General features: G+C 40.6%; 1 protein-coding gene across 5 annotated transcripts in view; it reads left to right on the top strand.

The window, feature by feature from the left end:
* Window positions 1-16,822, top strand: part of EVL (Enah/Vasp-like) — a 100,184-nt gene continuing 83,362 nt past the window's right edge. Inside the window, exon 1 of one of the 5 annotated variants that reach the window (XM_075844210.1) lies at window positions 1-339. In XM_075844210.1, the coding sequence (XP_075700325.1) occupies window positions 335-339 (5 nt within the window). In that variant the 5' untranslated portion in view covers window positions 1-334. Of the gene's footprint in view, window positions 340-818; window positions 917-16,822 lie in introns of those variants that run through there. The other 4 variants (XM_075844207.1, XM_075844211.1, XM_075844212.1 and 1 more) reach the window with 4 other exon arrangements.

Below are 16,822 nucleotides of genomic sequence, written 5' to 3'. Positions count from 1 at the left end.
AGTTGCCTTTGTATCTTTACTGCTGCAGCAACCTCACCTCAAAAAAAAAGATGGCAGGACTTCAGAAACAGCTGTCAGCCGGGAAGGAGCATCTCTGCAGCTAGCCTGGACCCAAACATGAGCTTCAAGGCAGCCTGGAGTGAGAGTATCAGCACATCCAGGCCACTAAGGACAGTCCATGAGCATTCAGCCTCCTGTAGCCGGCAGCAGATGCATGATCAGCAGTCCCCAGCCACACAGGAGATCAGCCACTAATCTCACAGCAAAGCTGTCAGCTCCACGTCCAGAATAAGAGCCCATTTTAAGGAGCCAGAGCAGAGAGGAAGCCTGCAGAATGAGGTAGGAGCCCCCTCCCTCTCCTGGGTGCATGACATGTATGAAGGAGGAGTGTGGATTGTAACAATATGAATACAATGTTGCAATGTCAGCTGTGCAGCGCTGTCTATGTATCACTGTCAGATCTCCATTCATTGTGCTTGTGGACAGATCATGCCCATGAAGGGGGGTTGGCAAAGGGACCCCTAACCACACTGCCCACCTCCTCATTCCCTGTCACTATGCATGGACCCAGCACATACACAATGGCACTGATAAGGAGGGGGGGGGGGGCTATTGTGCTGCACAGTTTAACCCCCTATGTCCATTTCTCATGCTTTTTAACCCCTTGCACTGCTTCAAATTAGCCATATCTATGGGCAATATGGTGTAGGGGGAGGGTTAGCTTAGAAATGTCATGGTTAACTCTTCACAGCCTGGTGCAGCATGTAGTGGGGCTGTATTGATTGCCTCTGCATGGCAGGAAAAGGGTTACAACCTTCATTCCAGCAAACCAATGTAAATGTGTCCTCTATAGTGACATCATCACTGGATATAGCCGGTGTGTGATGCGGAGGACACCAGCAGATATGCATTTGCAGTAAGTAATTATTTTTGGCTATCAATTTATGTGAAATCCTCATATATTCTTATTGTTAAAGTGAAGATGATACAGTGGTGGGGGAGGGGGCATAGGTGGGTGTCACTTAGGTTATGATGTATAATATATATATATATAGATCCAGCTGTGTGAGCGGGTGTATGTGGATATATATATAGTATGTGTGTGTATGGATATGGTGACCCTGTAGTGGAGCGCTCCTGCCTCTGGATGACAATATACTTCCCACGGTCTTAAAGCCGCATCTGACCATTTTTTTCTGCACTGGCATTTTCCTCGGCAGCCATACTTCTAGGTCCAGGGGCTCTGATTTAGAGGCCTCTACCATTTCCCATCATTCTCTGCAATGCATTGTATACAATGGAAGATTATTTACAAAATACATCATCTAATCAAAATAAATATTCATATGTGGAAGATATTTCTGATGATTGGTGACCATATGTGCAGCTGCATAGGGCCCTGTAAGTTAGGGGGCCGCTGTCACCATAAAAGCAGTTTCCTACTGTCTAATAAATTGCATAGAAGTGACTGAGATGATGAATTTCATAGGTCACAATCACTGGTGGATTGTCAGACGGACATAATAGGGGGTGTTCTTGGAGGGGGCCCATATACTGTTCTCCGTGATCGCCCCTGGTTATGCTCCTTTACACGTGAGGTTTTCGTTATGAGCGCTCATAGTCTTTCGGACCTGAATGCTCCATTAGTCAGAGTGTCCCGGCCGCTATTGTCTGATGTCCACATGGTCCAGTCATAAACCGGCCCTTTAATTGTCGATAAAGGAGGCGGAGTTTATTTCATAGTAACATGTATAACCATAAATATATATTGTTCAATCTGATTGATAGCGAGAACCTGTACTGAGAACCATAGTGTATATGGTGCCAAAACAATCGCTCTTGATCCTGGTTGGATTTTTTTTTGGACAGCTTTAACGGAGTTTCACATAAGAACGAACATGTTTCGCAACTTCTATATAAACTCTCAGCCGTGCATTATTTCCATAGATAGGGGATAAGCAGTCACCATACTATTTAGTGCCGCTTATCTCCATGGGAGACAGTGTTAATAATCCAATATTAAATTGTTCACAGAAAAAAAATCTGTGGGGTCGGTCTACAAATATCTAATGTGTAAAGGGGGTCTCCCCTCAAGAAACATTGTCACATATCTATAGTGGGGAGGGGGTTAATAATCGTTCACAAGAATAGGGGGGAATGGAAAGGAATGCAATGCATGATTTAATAATAAGGGAGATAAACAGCTGCCTGATAACTTTGGTGCTGCTTATCCATTCGTTAGAACCATTATATTGTTGGAGAATCCGATTGTAAATGGCGCGACCTGACAACAAATATACATTGTATATTGGCAGATGCTAAAGGAGTTGTATTAGGAAAACACAGCTGCTTTCTTCTAAAAATAGCGCCACCCCTGTCCACAGGTTGTGTGTGGCATTGTAGGTCAGCCCCATTCACTTAATCAGAGCTAAGCTGCAATACCAGACACAACCCACGGACAGGTGTGGCACTGTTTCTGGAAGAAAGCGGCCATGTTTTTCTAATTCTAGTCAACCCCTTTAAGTAATCTTCAGCTATACCGCAAGTGTTGTGCAACTCGGGGCCACGGTGACACACGACAGTTGCACAATTTAGGCAGACGTGTCCCATGACAGGATAATGGGCCACATCCGGGTCTATGAAGTCCAGCAGAAGACAATCCCATCTGGATCTAACTGTGGAGCACATCACTTGCTTCCAGGGTTTATTACATTTTTGTATTCTCCCCAAATAACCCCTCTGTCCCCATGATAAGACCTGTCAGTGCAATGATAACACAGGAGTTTATGTTGCCGTTAAAGGGTATGTATATTTTAGCAACCAATTTTTATTGCTCCAATGCATCTCAAATCAGACCTAAAGCAATTTTACAAATAGCCTTGATTAAAAATCTTCTATGCGGACCGATGTGTCCCCATGGTAACAGACTACATACAAACCCTGTGTGTAGTCTGATCCTGCTGTCCTGTGTTATTCTCTTCCATCTGCCCTCTGACTTCAAGATAAGACTGCACATGGTTTGTATGTAGTCTGTAACCATGGACACACATTGTTCTACATAGGAGCTGTATACATGAAATGGTAGGAGATTTTGAATTAAGACTGCAAATTTGCTTATTTTATTTTCGGTGCATTGGAGCAATAGAAATATTGATTGCAAAGTATACACACCTACTGGGATTTTTTTATTTTTTTTTAACGATGTTTAATTTGTCATGCATAAAGAAAATGTGGTTGCAAAAGTCTACACACCCTATAAAAGGGGCACTCACTAGCTCTGTATATCTGAAATGTGGGCCCTTGTTTACTCTGGTGGTCCCTAAGAATTGTGGCACCACTGAATATAGCGTATACTGTGCGGTTACTTGCTTGGTTTCATACTCCATGCGTGAAGTCACCAGTGAATGATATTAGTGTAACAGGACGTGTTTGTAAATTTGTGGATAAATAGGCCCAAGGTTTATAAAATAGCAGTGTCTTGTGATCCGGAGACCTTGTGTAAATGTTGAGTCTGTTCCGGGCTTCTCGCTGTAATTCATTGCGGGTGACAGAGGAGCAAAAAATAGCTGTAAACCAGCAGCGTAAAGAGCGTCTCACGTTACCGTCATATTTATCAGGGGGACGTGGAGGATGCTGTCAGATATAGACAGAAGAAGTATTTATAACACGGGTATATTACAAATGTTTTGTTTTTCCCAGGTTCTTGGTCTTAACCCCATCCCCACCATGTACAACCCGTTTAATAGACCTAATCGCATTTGAAGGAACCCTAAATTCCAGCATTTACTTCTTTATTATCTCCTCTCTTCTGATCCTCTCTCAAATTCCAATCGACACTATGAAAAATAAAGAATTGGCCAATTTCCCCTCCTTCTCACAAGCTCGTCTCTGGCTGTAAGGCATCTGGCTGCAGCAGGAACCCTCCCCCACTTCGATGTCTACAGTAGGAGATGAAGAATGCTAAGCCCCCTTCTGAACATTGATGGCCTAGTGGTAGGACACACCGTCAATCTGTTAACTCGGAAAGGGTCCTTCACTCACGTGAGTGACTGCTGAGGATCCCATTGGTCAGACCCCACTGAGCACGAGAACAATGGTCCGCTTTAGAGTATTACCCGATATAGTGCTGCGCTGGGGCTGAGCTGCCGTATCAGACAGGGTGCACAGACCAGAGCAGCGATCTGCCTGGTAACACTTCAGGGTACCATGTCTGATTGGTTTCGGGCATTGATAGTATTGGTGGGGATTAGGTGGAGACCCGCACCAATCATTAGTCTCCCGTGGTCCTGTCTTGGGAGAGACTTTGTCAGACCAATGGCTATAATGACGTCTCATGAGTAGAGCACGGAGAGGTTAACAGGACCTAAAGGGACATAGCGCTCTGTTCCGTAATTGGAAGGGGGTGGGCTTCAGCACCCGGACCCCAGTACTACTATCTTTTGACATCCCATTAGGGTAAATGGGCATTATAGTGCGTTCTCTTGCTTGGGACCACCTCTATAAGCCGTAGCAAAAAACACTAAGTGCGGCTCCCGTTGTGGCTGCATTTAACACCACATTCCCCCCACAACGGCCACCCTCAGATGGGACAACCCATTTTTAATGTTGAAAGTGTCCTGAATCGGGTCCTTCAGACGCCTTGCGTTCCAGCCCACCCCCCGACCCTTCTACTGTGAGTGACTCCACTGCATCTACATAACAAAGTAGAGCTCATGGGTGGTCACCTGCTGGCCACACCCTCTGTTGCTAAGCAACAGCCTGAACTTATTCACTATCTAACAATCAGCACAAATGAAACATTATTCATGAGGGTCCAGAGTCTCCAGAGATGGAGATAAAGCAATGCGCGATGGTCATTCCAATAATTGGCCTTCCATGTAATTCACGGACGGACTGGGTTCGACAAAGGGAGAGCCGCTTTTTACGGAGCCCCCCCTCTATGCATCCATACGACCTTATACGCCTTATGGACCGGGGTCGTCTTCGTTACTTCAGCCAATCAAAGTTTTCTTTTTGCTAATTACAATTCCCTATAAACTGCTAAAAAATTAAGCAGCGTCCGATATTGAATTTCCACAATGACGTACACAGTGGAGCCCCATTACTATGACCACCTCCTACTTTCGACATCGGCAGCGCGTAGCCCATGAAGGAGGTGATGTGTCGCGGGCTTGGTGGGTATAAGGTGTGCGCTAGTCTGTCTGATCACATATCACTCGTTGTTGCCATGGGTAAAAGGTGATTATCGGCTTTCGGGCCACGGGCGTCGGTATTTCTCACACAGCGCAGTTTGTGGACTGTTCGCGTGCTGCTGTGGTGACCGTCTATCGTGAGTGGGCAAATGGCACCATTGGGAATAACCGACATGGAAACTGCGGAGCACCAAGTGCCATAGATGTGAGGGGTGAACGTCGGCTAGGAAGGTGCGCGAGGGTCGAACCCCCCCCCCCCCCCCCCTACAGTGGAGCAGCTCACCGTGAATATCAACCAGGGGGCTACCAGACTTGTGTCTAAACCAACCGTTCAGTGAACCCGACTGCGTATGGGGCTCCGAAGCCGACGGATGGTCACTGCTCCTATGTAACAAAGGTGCAGCGGGAAAAAAAAGCTTCAATTTGCGCGGCAGTATCGGAATTGGACCACCGTTGATTGGCACAGGTTGTCTTCTCCGATCAGTCACGTTTTCTGCTTCATGGAACGGATGGACGTTGGCGCGTCAGGCGAGAAACATCAGAGAACAAACACCCGGCAGCCATTGCTTATGGTCTGGGGAATTTTTTCATGCCATTCTCTGGGCCACTCGTCCATGTGGACGGCTCTGAACCGATTTGGGTATGAATCCATCGTTGCAGATGACGTCCCCCCCCCATACATGCTGATTGTCTTCCCTGGGGCAGATGGACAATGCGACATGTCACACGGCTAGAAATGTTCGACAGTGGCTGGAAGAGCAGGACCAAGACTTCCAAGTACTTCCCAGGCCCCCTAATTACCAGACTTGAACCCCATTGAGCATCTGTGGCACCTCGATTGTCTTGTTCGCTCTATGGATCCTCCTCCACCCACCCTCCAATTGTGGGGTGCTCTGCAGTCAGCGAGGTGCCAGATACCGGAGACCACCGACCAGCAACTCCCCGCCCGTCTAGCGCTGTCCGTGCTGCACACGGCGGTTACTCTGGATATTCGCTGCTGCTCAGAATAACGGGACTGTATATACATCTTCATGTTCAATGCATCCCCCTGGTCCCATTCGCCTACTACCCTGCCTATGCAAGTGTCCGTCTTCAATGCACTTTGACATTCCATTCATGAACCAGGAAGAACTGGATGAACAAAACTTCAGGTCCCACCAAGTGGAGAGACCACAGTGCGTAAATTTGTGAAGGGCGCTTAAATAGTAACAATTGATCATCCAGAGCTGCGATCTATGGGGGCTCCGCAATCTGTCAGACATATCCTGGCACTTTGACTGCCTGCATTGTGCCCACTTGATATAGCCCTTAGTCATTTGTGTTCTTACCCAGAATTCTGTGCTGTATGGACGGATCATGAAGATCTTTTTCTACTGTACCGCAGACATAGAGCAGCTGCTGCTGACGTTATATCTTTCATTGAAAAGCTCAAGATGAAAGCGACACAATGCGAGCTGATGAAAGTCTCGGATATTGTGCTGAGATCACGCAAATCCTTGGATTTTATTGACACTGATCTATAAACACACAATGGGGCAGATTTACCATAGACGTAATGGTAAATACCAGCCCCATAGTACCATCCCCTCCCAGCGGTTATGTGAATGATTACAATCGGTGTTCAGCACTGCGGAATAAATTGGCGCTATATAAGCAGCAGTAAATCCATAAAAAAACGTGATTATATTTGCTGCCAGCAGGGGGAGCTCATTTGAACTAGTGCAGCAGATTTCTTGTCTCGCTGTACGGCTGCTGCAATACTGTCATTTTCCTACAAATCTGATGTTCCATATTCACTAATGCACCCGTAAGACATGTCGTGCACATGCACCATTTTAAATAAGGCGTGATGCGCGCCATGTAAACCACGGCCCCCCCCCCATGTAGCTGCACAAGCTGCAAAACGAAGGAAAAATGGTGCATAAACTTTCATAAGTCCTGCCAGCCTGTACCCTGGCAACACCGAAAATCTGCCCAGATGATCCATTTATACGTGTGCCCCACCTTGTCCTTCCCTATGTCCGGTCTTTCCCGTTTTCTGTACTGATGTGGACAGCGTCTCATTTGTTATCATGATTCATGTTTTTGGTTTTTTTTCGTCCTGGATGAGAATTGGCTCCTGGATCCTTGGCTGTAGATAAAGTGGCACAGGACGACCGTAGGGTGCTCTTGTGTGGTAAAACGCGTCACCTTTTTTATAGTGTGACAAGGGGGCTGCTGCGCTGAAGATTTATGGAACGCGTTTAATCCCTTGAGCCGTGCTCAACTGCCAAGACTCTCCGGGCAACTTTCCAGGTGTTTTAAAATGTTTAAAACTCAAGACTTTGCGCGAAGAAGATGCCACCCTGCCAGGCTGCAGTATACAGATGAGGTACATATATACTCCTCTGAATGAGATATTCTTTACCCGGCAAAGTTACGGAGAATCCAGGGATGAAAAATGGCACATACCAGTTTCCATGGACGGCTGATGGTTAGAGCGAAGATGCAGGGTGTGTATATTTTTGCAATTCTATATATTTTACTGCTTTTATGCATATAAATTCAAAGTGAAGCAGCTTTGCCAGGGAGAGAGATATATATGTCAATCACAGGGAGGAGGGCACGGGCACATCTGCCTGGCACATTGCACTGGACACAAGCCAATGTATAAGATATGAAATCTCTAACGTGGCTGCGATTTTTAATAAAAACCTTACAGCCCGTGCTACAAGTCCCAGTCAAAAACATATGATGCCCTCCGTTAGGACAGCACGGTCTTAGTAACGGGTTCCTTTTAAGTTGCGCTATAAGTCACGTTCTGAGACCATCCGCTTAAATGTAATCATTTAATGTGACGCAATTGTCAATTGAACGTATTCAGCAACGCGACGGCCGGTGAAATTTACGGCAAATTTTGCAATGATAGTTGCTGCACGTAGGGTCCCACTGGCCCCCAGCAAACAAGTCTGAGCCTTGGACAAACATGATAACTGGGCCCAGTCGCAACAGGCTCATGAGGTCCAGGAGAGATTGTGATGCAATTAAGGTATAAGGCTGGATCGTGGCCCCTCCGTGTCATCTCCTCTGGTGGGCTCAAGGTTTGGGGCATACACATACACGTACCTCCCAACATTGGAAACCTTATTAGTGGGACATATTATGAAGCCCCCTTTATGTAACCAGAAATGGCCACAAATCTTCCCATAAACTTTTGGGTAAATTTGCATAAGCTCCGCCTCATTAAAAATCCAATTTGCGGGATAATCACATGAAAAACAGAACGGTTGGGAGATAGAGACAGACTATGTGGGTGCTATGCGGCCCCTGGAGAGAACGGGCTTTGCCCTGGTTGGTCTCCTCTTCTTTGCTATACCTCGAAACATGTGTATCACCTTTGTGGGACATTATAAAGCAACCCCTGCCTCCCCGAACTGCCCAGAAAAGCCCAAAAAAACTCCTAGAAGAACCCACTTTTGAGCATATTTGCATAAGCGCCACCCTTTAAAGGTCCGTTTCGTGGTACAATCCAGTGAAAAACTGGACCTATGGGAGGTATGCCTGTGCTATTAGGGGCCGAGAACCTGTGCAGGATTCCCTTCTCCAGGGGAGCTGCACTGTAAGCAAACGAGGGTGGAGAAGTGGCCCTAGGGTCATGAAAAGGGTTAATACCCCAGACACCAGGCCCTTCTATCCAGGGTGGCAGGAAGTCAAGGCTGTCAACAGCACAACATTTTTCATTCACTTCTATAATAGAAAGTCATGACTTTAATCACTTTGCGCCACCACATGCAATTCAGGTGGGTGATGATATTGCGCCAGTTATACGATTTCCGTGTACGGCTGCTGCACCACCGCCAAAATCCTGACAAAGTCGTTGTCTAGCATCAACCGAAAACCTGCAAAATGTCTCCTCAGTGATCGGTCCGCGCCGGCCACAATGTATCCATGCGTAAAATAAATCATTCTGTTTCCATGACAACCTGCTGTGCCAATGTCTCAATATCCCGGCACCACGGTGTCACATCACTGGGGGTTTTGTGAGGAGACGGAAGCTGAAGAACTGCGGGCCCTAATATCACCATACAGAATGAGGGAATCTCTGAAGTGTTACTTTCTATTTTTGTAGAAAACATATTGGAAAATTGTTTTTTCTTTTTCTTTGAAAGTGCGAATGTAACTGAACATTCCTAGTAAAAGCGAATCCTGAACTTCATTGTAATTTTTTTTGCTCTGTTACAGAGGAAGTATAAGAAATATAAAAAATCTCTTACCTGTGCAAATTCATATACTTGTATATAGTAGTTATATTCTTGTATATAGGAGCAGTATTATAGTAGTTATATTCTTGTATATAGGAGCAGTATTCTAGTAGTTATATTCTTGTATATAGGGGGCAGTATTATAGTAGTTATATTCTTGTATATAGGGGCAGTATTATAGTAGTTATATTCTTGTATATAGGGGCAGTATTATAGTCGTTATATTCTTGTATATAGGAGCAGGATTATAGTAGTTATATTGTTGTATATAGGAGCAGTATTATAGTAGTTATATTCTTGTATATAGGGGGCAGTATTATAGTAGTTATATTCTTGTATATAGGAGCAGTATTATAGTAGTTATATTCTTGTATATAGGGGCAGTATTATAGCAGTTATATTCTTGTATATAGGAGCAGTATTATAGTAGTTATATTCTTGTATATAGGAGCAGTATTATAGTAGTTATATTCTTGTACATAGGGGGCAGTATTATAGTAGTTATAGTCTTGTATATAGGGGCAGTATTATAGTAGTTATATTCTTGTATATAGGAGGCAGTATTATAGTAGTTATATTCTTGTATATAGGGGCAGTATTATAGTAGTTATATTCTTGTATATAGGGGCAGTATTATAGCAGTTATATTCTTGTATATAGGAGCAGTATTATAGTAGTTATATTCTTGTATATAGGAGCAGTATTATAGTAGTTATATTCTTGTACATAGGGGGCAGTATTATAGTAGTTATAGTCTTGTATATATGGAGCAGTATTATAGTAGTTATATTCTTGTATATAGGAGCAGTATTATAGTAGTTATATTCTTGTATATAGGAGCAGTATTATAGTAGTTATATTCTTGTATATAGGAGCAGTATTATAGTAGTTATATTCTTGTATATAGGAGCAGTATTATAGTAGTTATATTCTTGTATATAGGAGCAGTATTATAGTAGTTATATTCTTGTATATAGGAGCAGTATTATAGTAGTTATATTCTTGTATATAGGAGCAGTATTATAGTAGTTATATTCTTGTATATAGGGGCAGTATTATAGTAGTTATATTCTTGTATATAGGGGCAGTATTATAGTAGTTATATTCTTGTATATAGGAGCAGTATTATAGTAGTTATATTCTTGTATATAGGAGCAGTATTATAGTAGTTATATTCTTGTATATAGGGGCGGTATTATAGTAGTGTATATAGGAGCGGTATTATAGTAGTTATATTCTTGTATATAGGGGCAGTATTATAGTAGTTATATTCTTGTATATAGGAGGCAGTATTATAGTAGTTATATTCTTGTATATAGGGGCAGTATTATAGTAGTTATATTCTTGTATATAGGAGGCAGTATTATAGTAGTTATATTCTTGTATATAGGGGGCAGTGTTATAGTAGTTATATTCTTGTATATAGGGAGCAGCATTATAGTAGTTATGTTCTTGTATAAAGGGGCAGTATTATAGTAGTTATATTCTTGTATATTGGTGGCAGTATTATAGTAGTTATATTCTTGTATATAGGGGCAGTATTATAGTAGTTATATTCTTGTATATAGGGGGCAGTATTATAGTAGTTATATTCTTGTATATAGGGGGCAGTATTATAGTAGTTATATTCTTGTATATACGAGCAGTATTATAGTAGTTATATTCTTGTATATAGGAGCAGTATTATAGTAGTTATATTCTTGTTTATAGGAGGCAGTATTATAGTAGTTATATTCATGAATATAGGAGCAGTATTATAGTAGTTATATTCTTGTATATAGGGGCAGTATTATAGTAGTTATATTCTTGTATATAGGAGCAGTATTATAGTAGTTATATTCTTGTATATAGGGGCAGTATTATAGTAGTTATATTCTTGTATATAGGGGCAGTATTATAGTAGTTATATTCTTGTATATAGGGGCAGTATAATAGTAGTTATATTCTTGTATATAGGAGCAGTATTATAGTAGTTATATTCTTGTTTATAGGAGGCAGTATTATAGTAGTTATATTCTTGTATAGAGGGGCAGTATTATAGTAGTTATATTCTTGTATATAGGGGCAGTAGTATAGTAGTTATATTCTTGTATATAGAAGCAGTATTATAGTAGTTATATTCTTGTATATAGGGGGCAGTATTATAGTAGTTATATTCTTGTATATAGGAGGCAGTATTATAGTAGTTATATTCTTGTATATAGGGGCAGTATTATAGTAGTTATATTCTTGTATATAGGGGCAGTATTATAGTAGTTATATTCTTGTATATAGGAGCAGTATTATAGTAGTTATATTCTTGTATATTGGAGCAGTATTATAGTAGTTATATTCTTGTATATAGGAGCAGTATTATAGTAGTTATATTCTTGTATATAGGGGCAGTATTATAGTAGTTATATTCTTGTACATAGGAGCAGTATTATAGTAGTTATATTCTTGTACATAGGAGCAGTATTTATAGTAGTTATATTCTTGTATATAAGAGCAGTATTATAGTAGTTATATTCTTGTATATAGGGGGCAGTGTTATAGTAGTTATATTCTTGTATATAGGGGCAGTAGTATAGTAGTTATATTCTTGTATATAGGGGCGGTATTATAGTGGTGTATATTCTTGTATATAGGAGCAGTATTATAGTAGTTATATTCTTGTATATAGGGGGCAGTATTATAGTAGTTATATTCTTGTATATAGGAGCAGTATTATAGTAGTTATATTCTTGTTTATAGGAGGCAGTATTATAGTAGTTATATTCTTGTATATAGGAGCAGTATTATAGTAGTTATATTCTTCTATATAGGGGCAATATTATAGTAGTTATATTCTTGTATATAGGAGCAGTATTATAGTAGTTATATTCTTGTATATAGGGGCAGTATTATAGTAGTTATATTCTTGTATATAGGGGCAGTATTATAGTAGTTATATTCTTGTATATAGGGGCAGTATTATAGTAGTTATATTCTTGTATATAGGGGCAGTATTATAGTAGTTATATTCTTGTATATAGGAGCAGTATTATAGTAGTTATATTCTTGTTTATAGGAGGCAGTATTATAGTAGTTATATTCTTGTATAGAGGGGCAGTATTATAGTAGTTATATTCTTGTATAGAGGGGCAGTATTATAGTAGTTATATTCTTGTATATAGAGGCAGTATTATAGTAGTTATATTCTTGTATATAGGAGGCAGTATTATAGTAGTTATATTCTTGTATATAGGGGCAGTATTATAGTAGTTATATTCTTGTATATAGGGGCAGTATTATACTAGTTATATTCTTGTATATAGGAGCAGTATTATAGTAGTTATATTCTTGTATATAGGGGGCAGTATTATACTAGTTATATTCTTGTACATAGGAGCAGTATTATAGTAGTTATATTCTTGTACATAGGAGCAGTATTTATAGTAGTTATATTCTTGTATATAAGAGCAGTATTATAGTAGTTATATTCTTGTACATAGGGGGCAGTATTATAGCAGTTATATTTTTGTACATAGGGGGCAGTATTATAGTAGTTATATTCTTGTATATAGGAGCAGTATTTAGTAGTTATATTCTTGTATATAGGGAGCAGTATTATAGTAGTTATATTCTTGTATATAGAGGCAGTATTATAGTAGTTCCATCTTGTATATAGGAGCAGTATTATAGTAGTTATATTCTTGAATATAGGGGGCAGTATTATAGTAGTTATATTCTTGTATATAGGAGCAGTATTATAGTAGTTATATCCTTGTATATAAGAGCAGTATTATAGTAGTTATATTCTTCTATATAGGGGGCAGTATTATAGTAATTATATTCTTGTATATAGGGGCAGTATTATAGTAGTTATATTCTTGTATATAGGAGCAGTATTATAGTAGTTATATTCTTGTATATAGGGGCAGTATTATAGTAGTTATATTCTTGTACATAGGAGCAGTATTATAGTAGTTATATTCTTGTACATAGGAGCAGTATTATAGTAGTTATATTCTTGTATATAGGGGGCAGTGTTATAGTAGTTATATTCTTGTATATATAGGGGGCAGTGTTATAGTAGTTATATTCTTGTGTATATAGGGGGCAGTATTATAGCAGTTATATTCTTGTACATAGGGGGCAGTATTATAGCAGTTATATTTTTGTACATAGGGGGCAGTATTATAGTAGTTATATTCTTGTATATAGGGGGCAGTATTATAGTAGTTATATTCTTGTACATAGGGGGCAGTATTATAGTAGTTATATTCTTGTACATAGGGGGCAGTATTATAGCAGTTATATTTTTCTACATAGGGGGCAGTATTATAGTAGTTATATTCTTGTATATAGGGGGCAGTATTATAGTAGTTATATTCTTGTACATAGAGGCAGTATTATAATAGTTATATTCTTGTATATAGGGGGCAGTATTATAGTAGTTATATTCTTGTATATAGGGGCAGTATTATAGTAGTTATATTCTTGTATATAGGGGGCAGTATTATAGCAGTTATATTCTTGTACATAGAGGCAGTATTATAGTAGTTATATTCTTGTATATAGGAGCAGTATTATAGTAGTTATATTCTTGTACATAGGGAGCAGTATTATAGTAGTTATATTCTTGTACATAGGGGGCAGTATTATAGTAGTTATATTCTTGTATATAGGAGGCAGTATTATAGTAGTTATATTCTAGTATATAGGAGCAGTATTATAGTAGTTATATTCTTGTATATAGGAGCAGTATTATAGTAGTTATATTCTTGTACATAGGGAGCAGTATTATAGTAGTTATATTCTTGTATATAGGGGGCAGTATTATAGTAGTTATATTCTTGTATATAGAGGCAGTATTATAGTAGTTATATTCTTGTATATAGGGGGCAGTATTATAGTAGTTATATTCTTGTATATAGGGGCAGTATTATAGTATATTCTTGTATATAGGGGGCAGTATTATAGTAGTTATATTCTTGTATATAGGGGCAGTATTATAGTAGGTTGTGCCAATATCCTACTTTTTTTGACAGGACATGACGTTTCGCTCATGTCCTCACTTTTTTGACCCAGGAAAGTACTCCGAACAGTTGTCACCTTCTTCCTCCCATACACACATCTCGTCAGCTCATACACATATAATTAGGGGTCAACAATGAGAGTTATTTTACTGAACCTCTTTTTAAGAATATCGCTACCATGTAACTTTGGAACGTTGACTGTATTATTCAGGTTAATACGAAGCTTTACTGGAATTATTCTTGACGTGATGAATGACTGGCTTTGTTATATTGCTGGTGTAGACTTCGAGGCTCAGTTCATCAGAAGAAAAGCCCTTTTTGAGGACGCTTTTTTTTCAATATATGGATAATTTTTCTTTCCTCCAGAGCAGGCAGTTTCTTCCACTGGAGTGAAATATAGGATAGCGGGGTCACTATGGGGGATGTAGGGTACAGTCAGACCCAGGGTCTAGTGCCACTAGTGTTATAAATGGCATGTGATAGTTGAGGGACCCCAATGCAAAATCTGTAAGGGCCCTTCCCATTTAACTTTTTTAATCCTGCCATGCTCCTACATGGTGAGGGGCCCCTCAGGCACTCCTATCCATATTGTAATAATCCTCTGCTCTGAATTTTGGGCATTTCGGTCGGGTCCCTGGCAGATCTAGTCCACGTTGTAACAGATGAGGTGGCAGATTTCTCCGGCGCTCTGATGATGGACGTTCTCCACAGACTTTTGTTCTGGCTTCAGACATCTGTGCATCAGATGGACAAAGGCACCCAGCAAGGCATTGTGGGTAGTGGCATGGTGCTGGACGCCTGAAGTGCTGGCAGGCTGCGTTAGTACCAGGTATACAGGGCATCTAGTAAAACCTGCTGTGTGATACAATGTAACAACTCCTCCTGTCATCAGCACAGAAGCTGAGATATACAATGTCTGATCTTCCTGAAAGTGGCGCGCGTGCTAGCTTGGCACAGACCTGGCATGTGAGTAGCCTGGGATCCGTCTCTTGTGGCATTCCTTTTGTTTGTCTGGCACTTGGTTGTGGAAAAACTTTTTCATGCAGTAACTTACAACGTAATGTTTTAGAACTATTATTACTAAGCTCGGTCTTGAACCAGGACGTCAGATCTGCAGAAAAAAAAAATAAGGTCATTTATGGGGTTAAAACACATTTTTTGAATACTTCAAGTGTATTGAACATTTCCGGCAAAAATCAAAAAAATCCCTGAGTTCATTTTCTTTCACGTTTTCAAAGAAACAGAAATTTATGGAAAAGTAGAGTGACCACTAACGGCACAGGTTATTACCCAGCTTTCCAAGAGCCCTGAGAGGCAGATTTACTTGGTTATTAGACTGCTCCAATAGGAACTCATATCTCCGCATAAGTAGATAAGGCACCTGGGAAAGCTGGGTGATAAGACTGTGTTCACACTGCCATCAGAGCGGAGCGTTTGTCGGCAGTTTTGTCTCATTTGATGGCAAACATGAGAGCGTGGAGTTCTATTCTTTCCGTCAAAACTTCAGACACCACGACAGAACCGCAACCTACCCTATTGTAAGTCAATGGGGTGTGTTTGGCTACTTTAAAGGACAAACTGATACATTGTATTATGCCTAATGCAGGGTCTGAAGGGGCAGAGCATGACACACATTCTCTCTTTGGAGTCCTTTGATTCCCTTTGTCATGCTCCGCCCCCTCAGAACCTGCATTACACAGTGTATCAGCTCTCTTTTGATTTTTACCTTTGTGACATTGTCTTGTGACATTTTACGCAAGAATTTTTATTTTTTTTCATAATCTATTAATCCTTTGTCTCTTCTCATCGTGATTTCTCTGCAGTTTTATTTCACACTCATCTCTAAATAACATAAAAGCCACAGTCGTGTGATTTCCATTTTCTAGAAAGGAGGGGGATGATTTTATTTTTAGCAACTTTTAACTATCACAGAGGTTTCCAAGACGAATTATTATACATTGAGGTGACAGACAGTGTTTCCCCCCATAACAGTGTCAGACACAGTCCGGGCCGCCCTCCTTAGGTTGGCTGTGCCCTGTAAGGGACCTTGTATTGGCGCCACCCACCACCCCCCACCCCCGCTTTATAGTGTATCCTACAGTGCCCAAGTAATACAATCATCGATTGCCCAAGTAATACAATCATACAGTACCCAAGTACTACAATAATACGGGGCCCAAGTAATAGAATCATACAGTGCCCAAGTAATGTTATGCCCAAGTAATACAATCATGCAGTGCCCAAGTAATACAATCATGCAGTGCCTAAGTAATGATGTGCCCAAGTAATAGAATCATACAGTGCCCAAGTAATACAATCATGCAGTGCCCAAGTACTACAATAATACGGGGCCCAAGTAATAGAATCATACAGTGCCCAAGTAATGTTA

The sequence above is a fragment of the Rhinoderma darwinii genome, chromosome 12 (genome assembly GCF_050947455.1).
Source record: "Rhinoderma darwinii isolate aRhiDar2 chromosome 12, aRhiDar2.hap1, whole genome shotgun sequence".
In the NCBI taxonomy this organism is placed as follows: Eukaryota; Metazoa; Chordata; class Amphibia; order Anura; family Rhinodermatidae; genus Rhinoderma; species Rhinoderma darwinii.
Note: the sequence above shows the minus strand (reverse complement) of the source record. Positions and strands in the feature narration are given on the sequence as shown.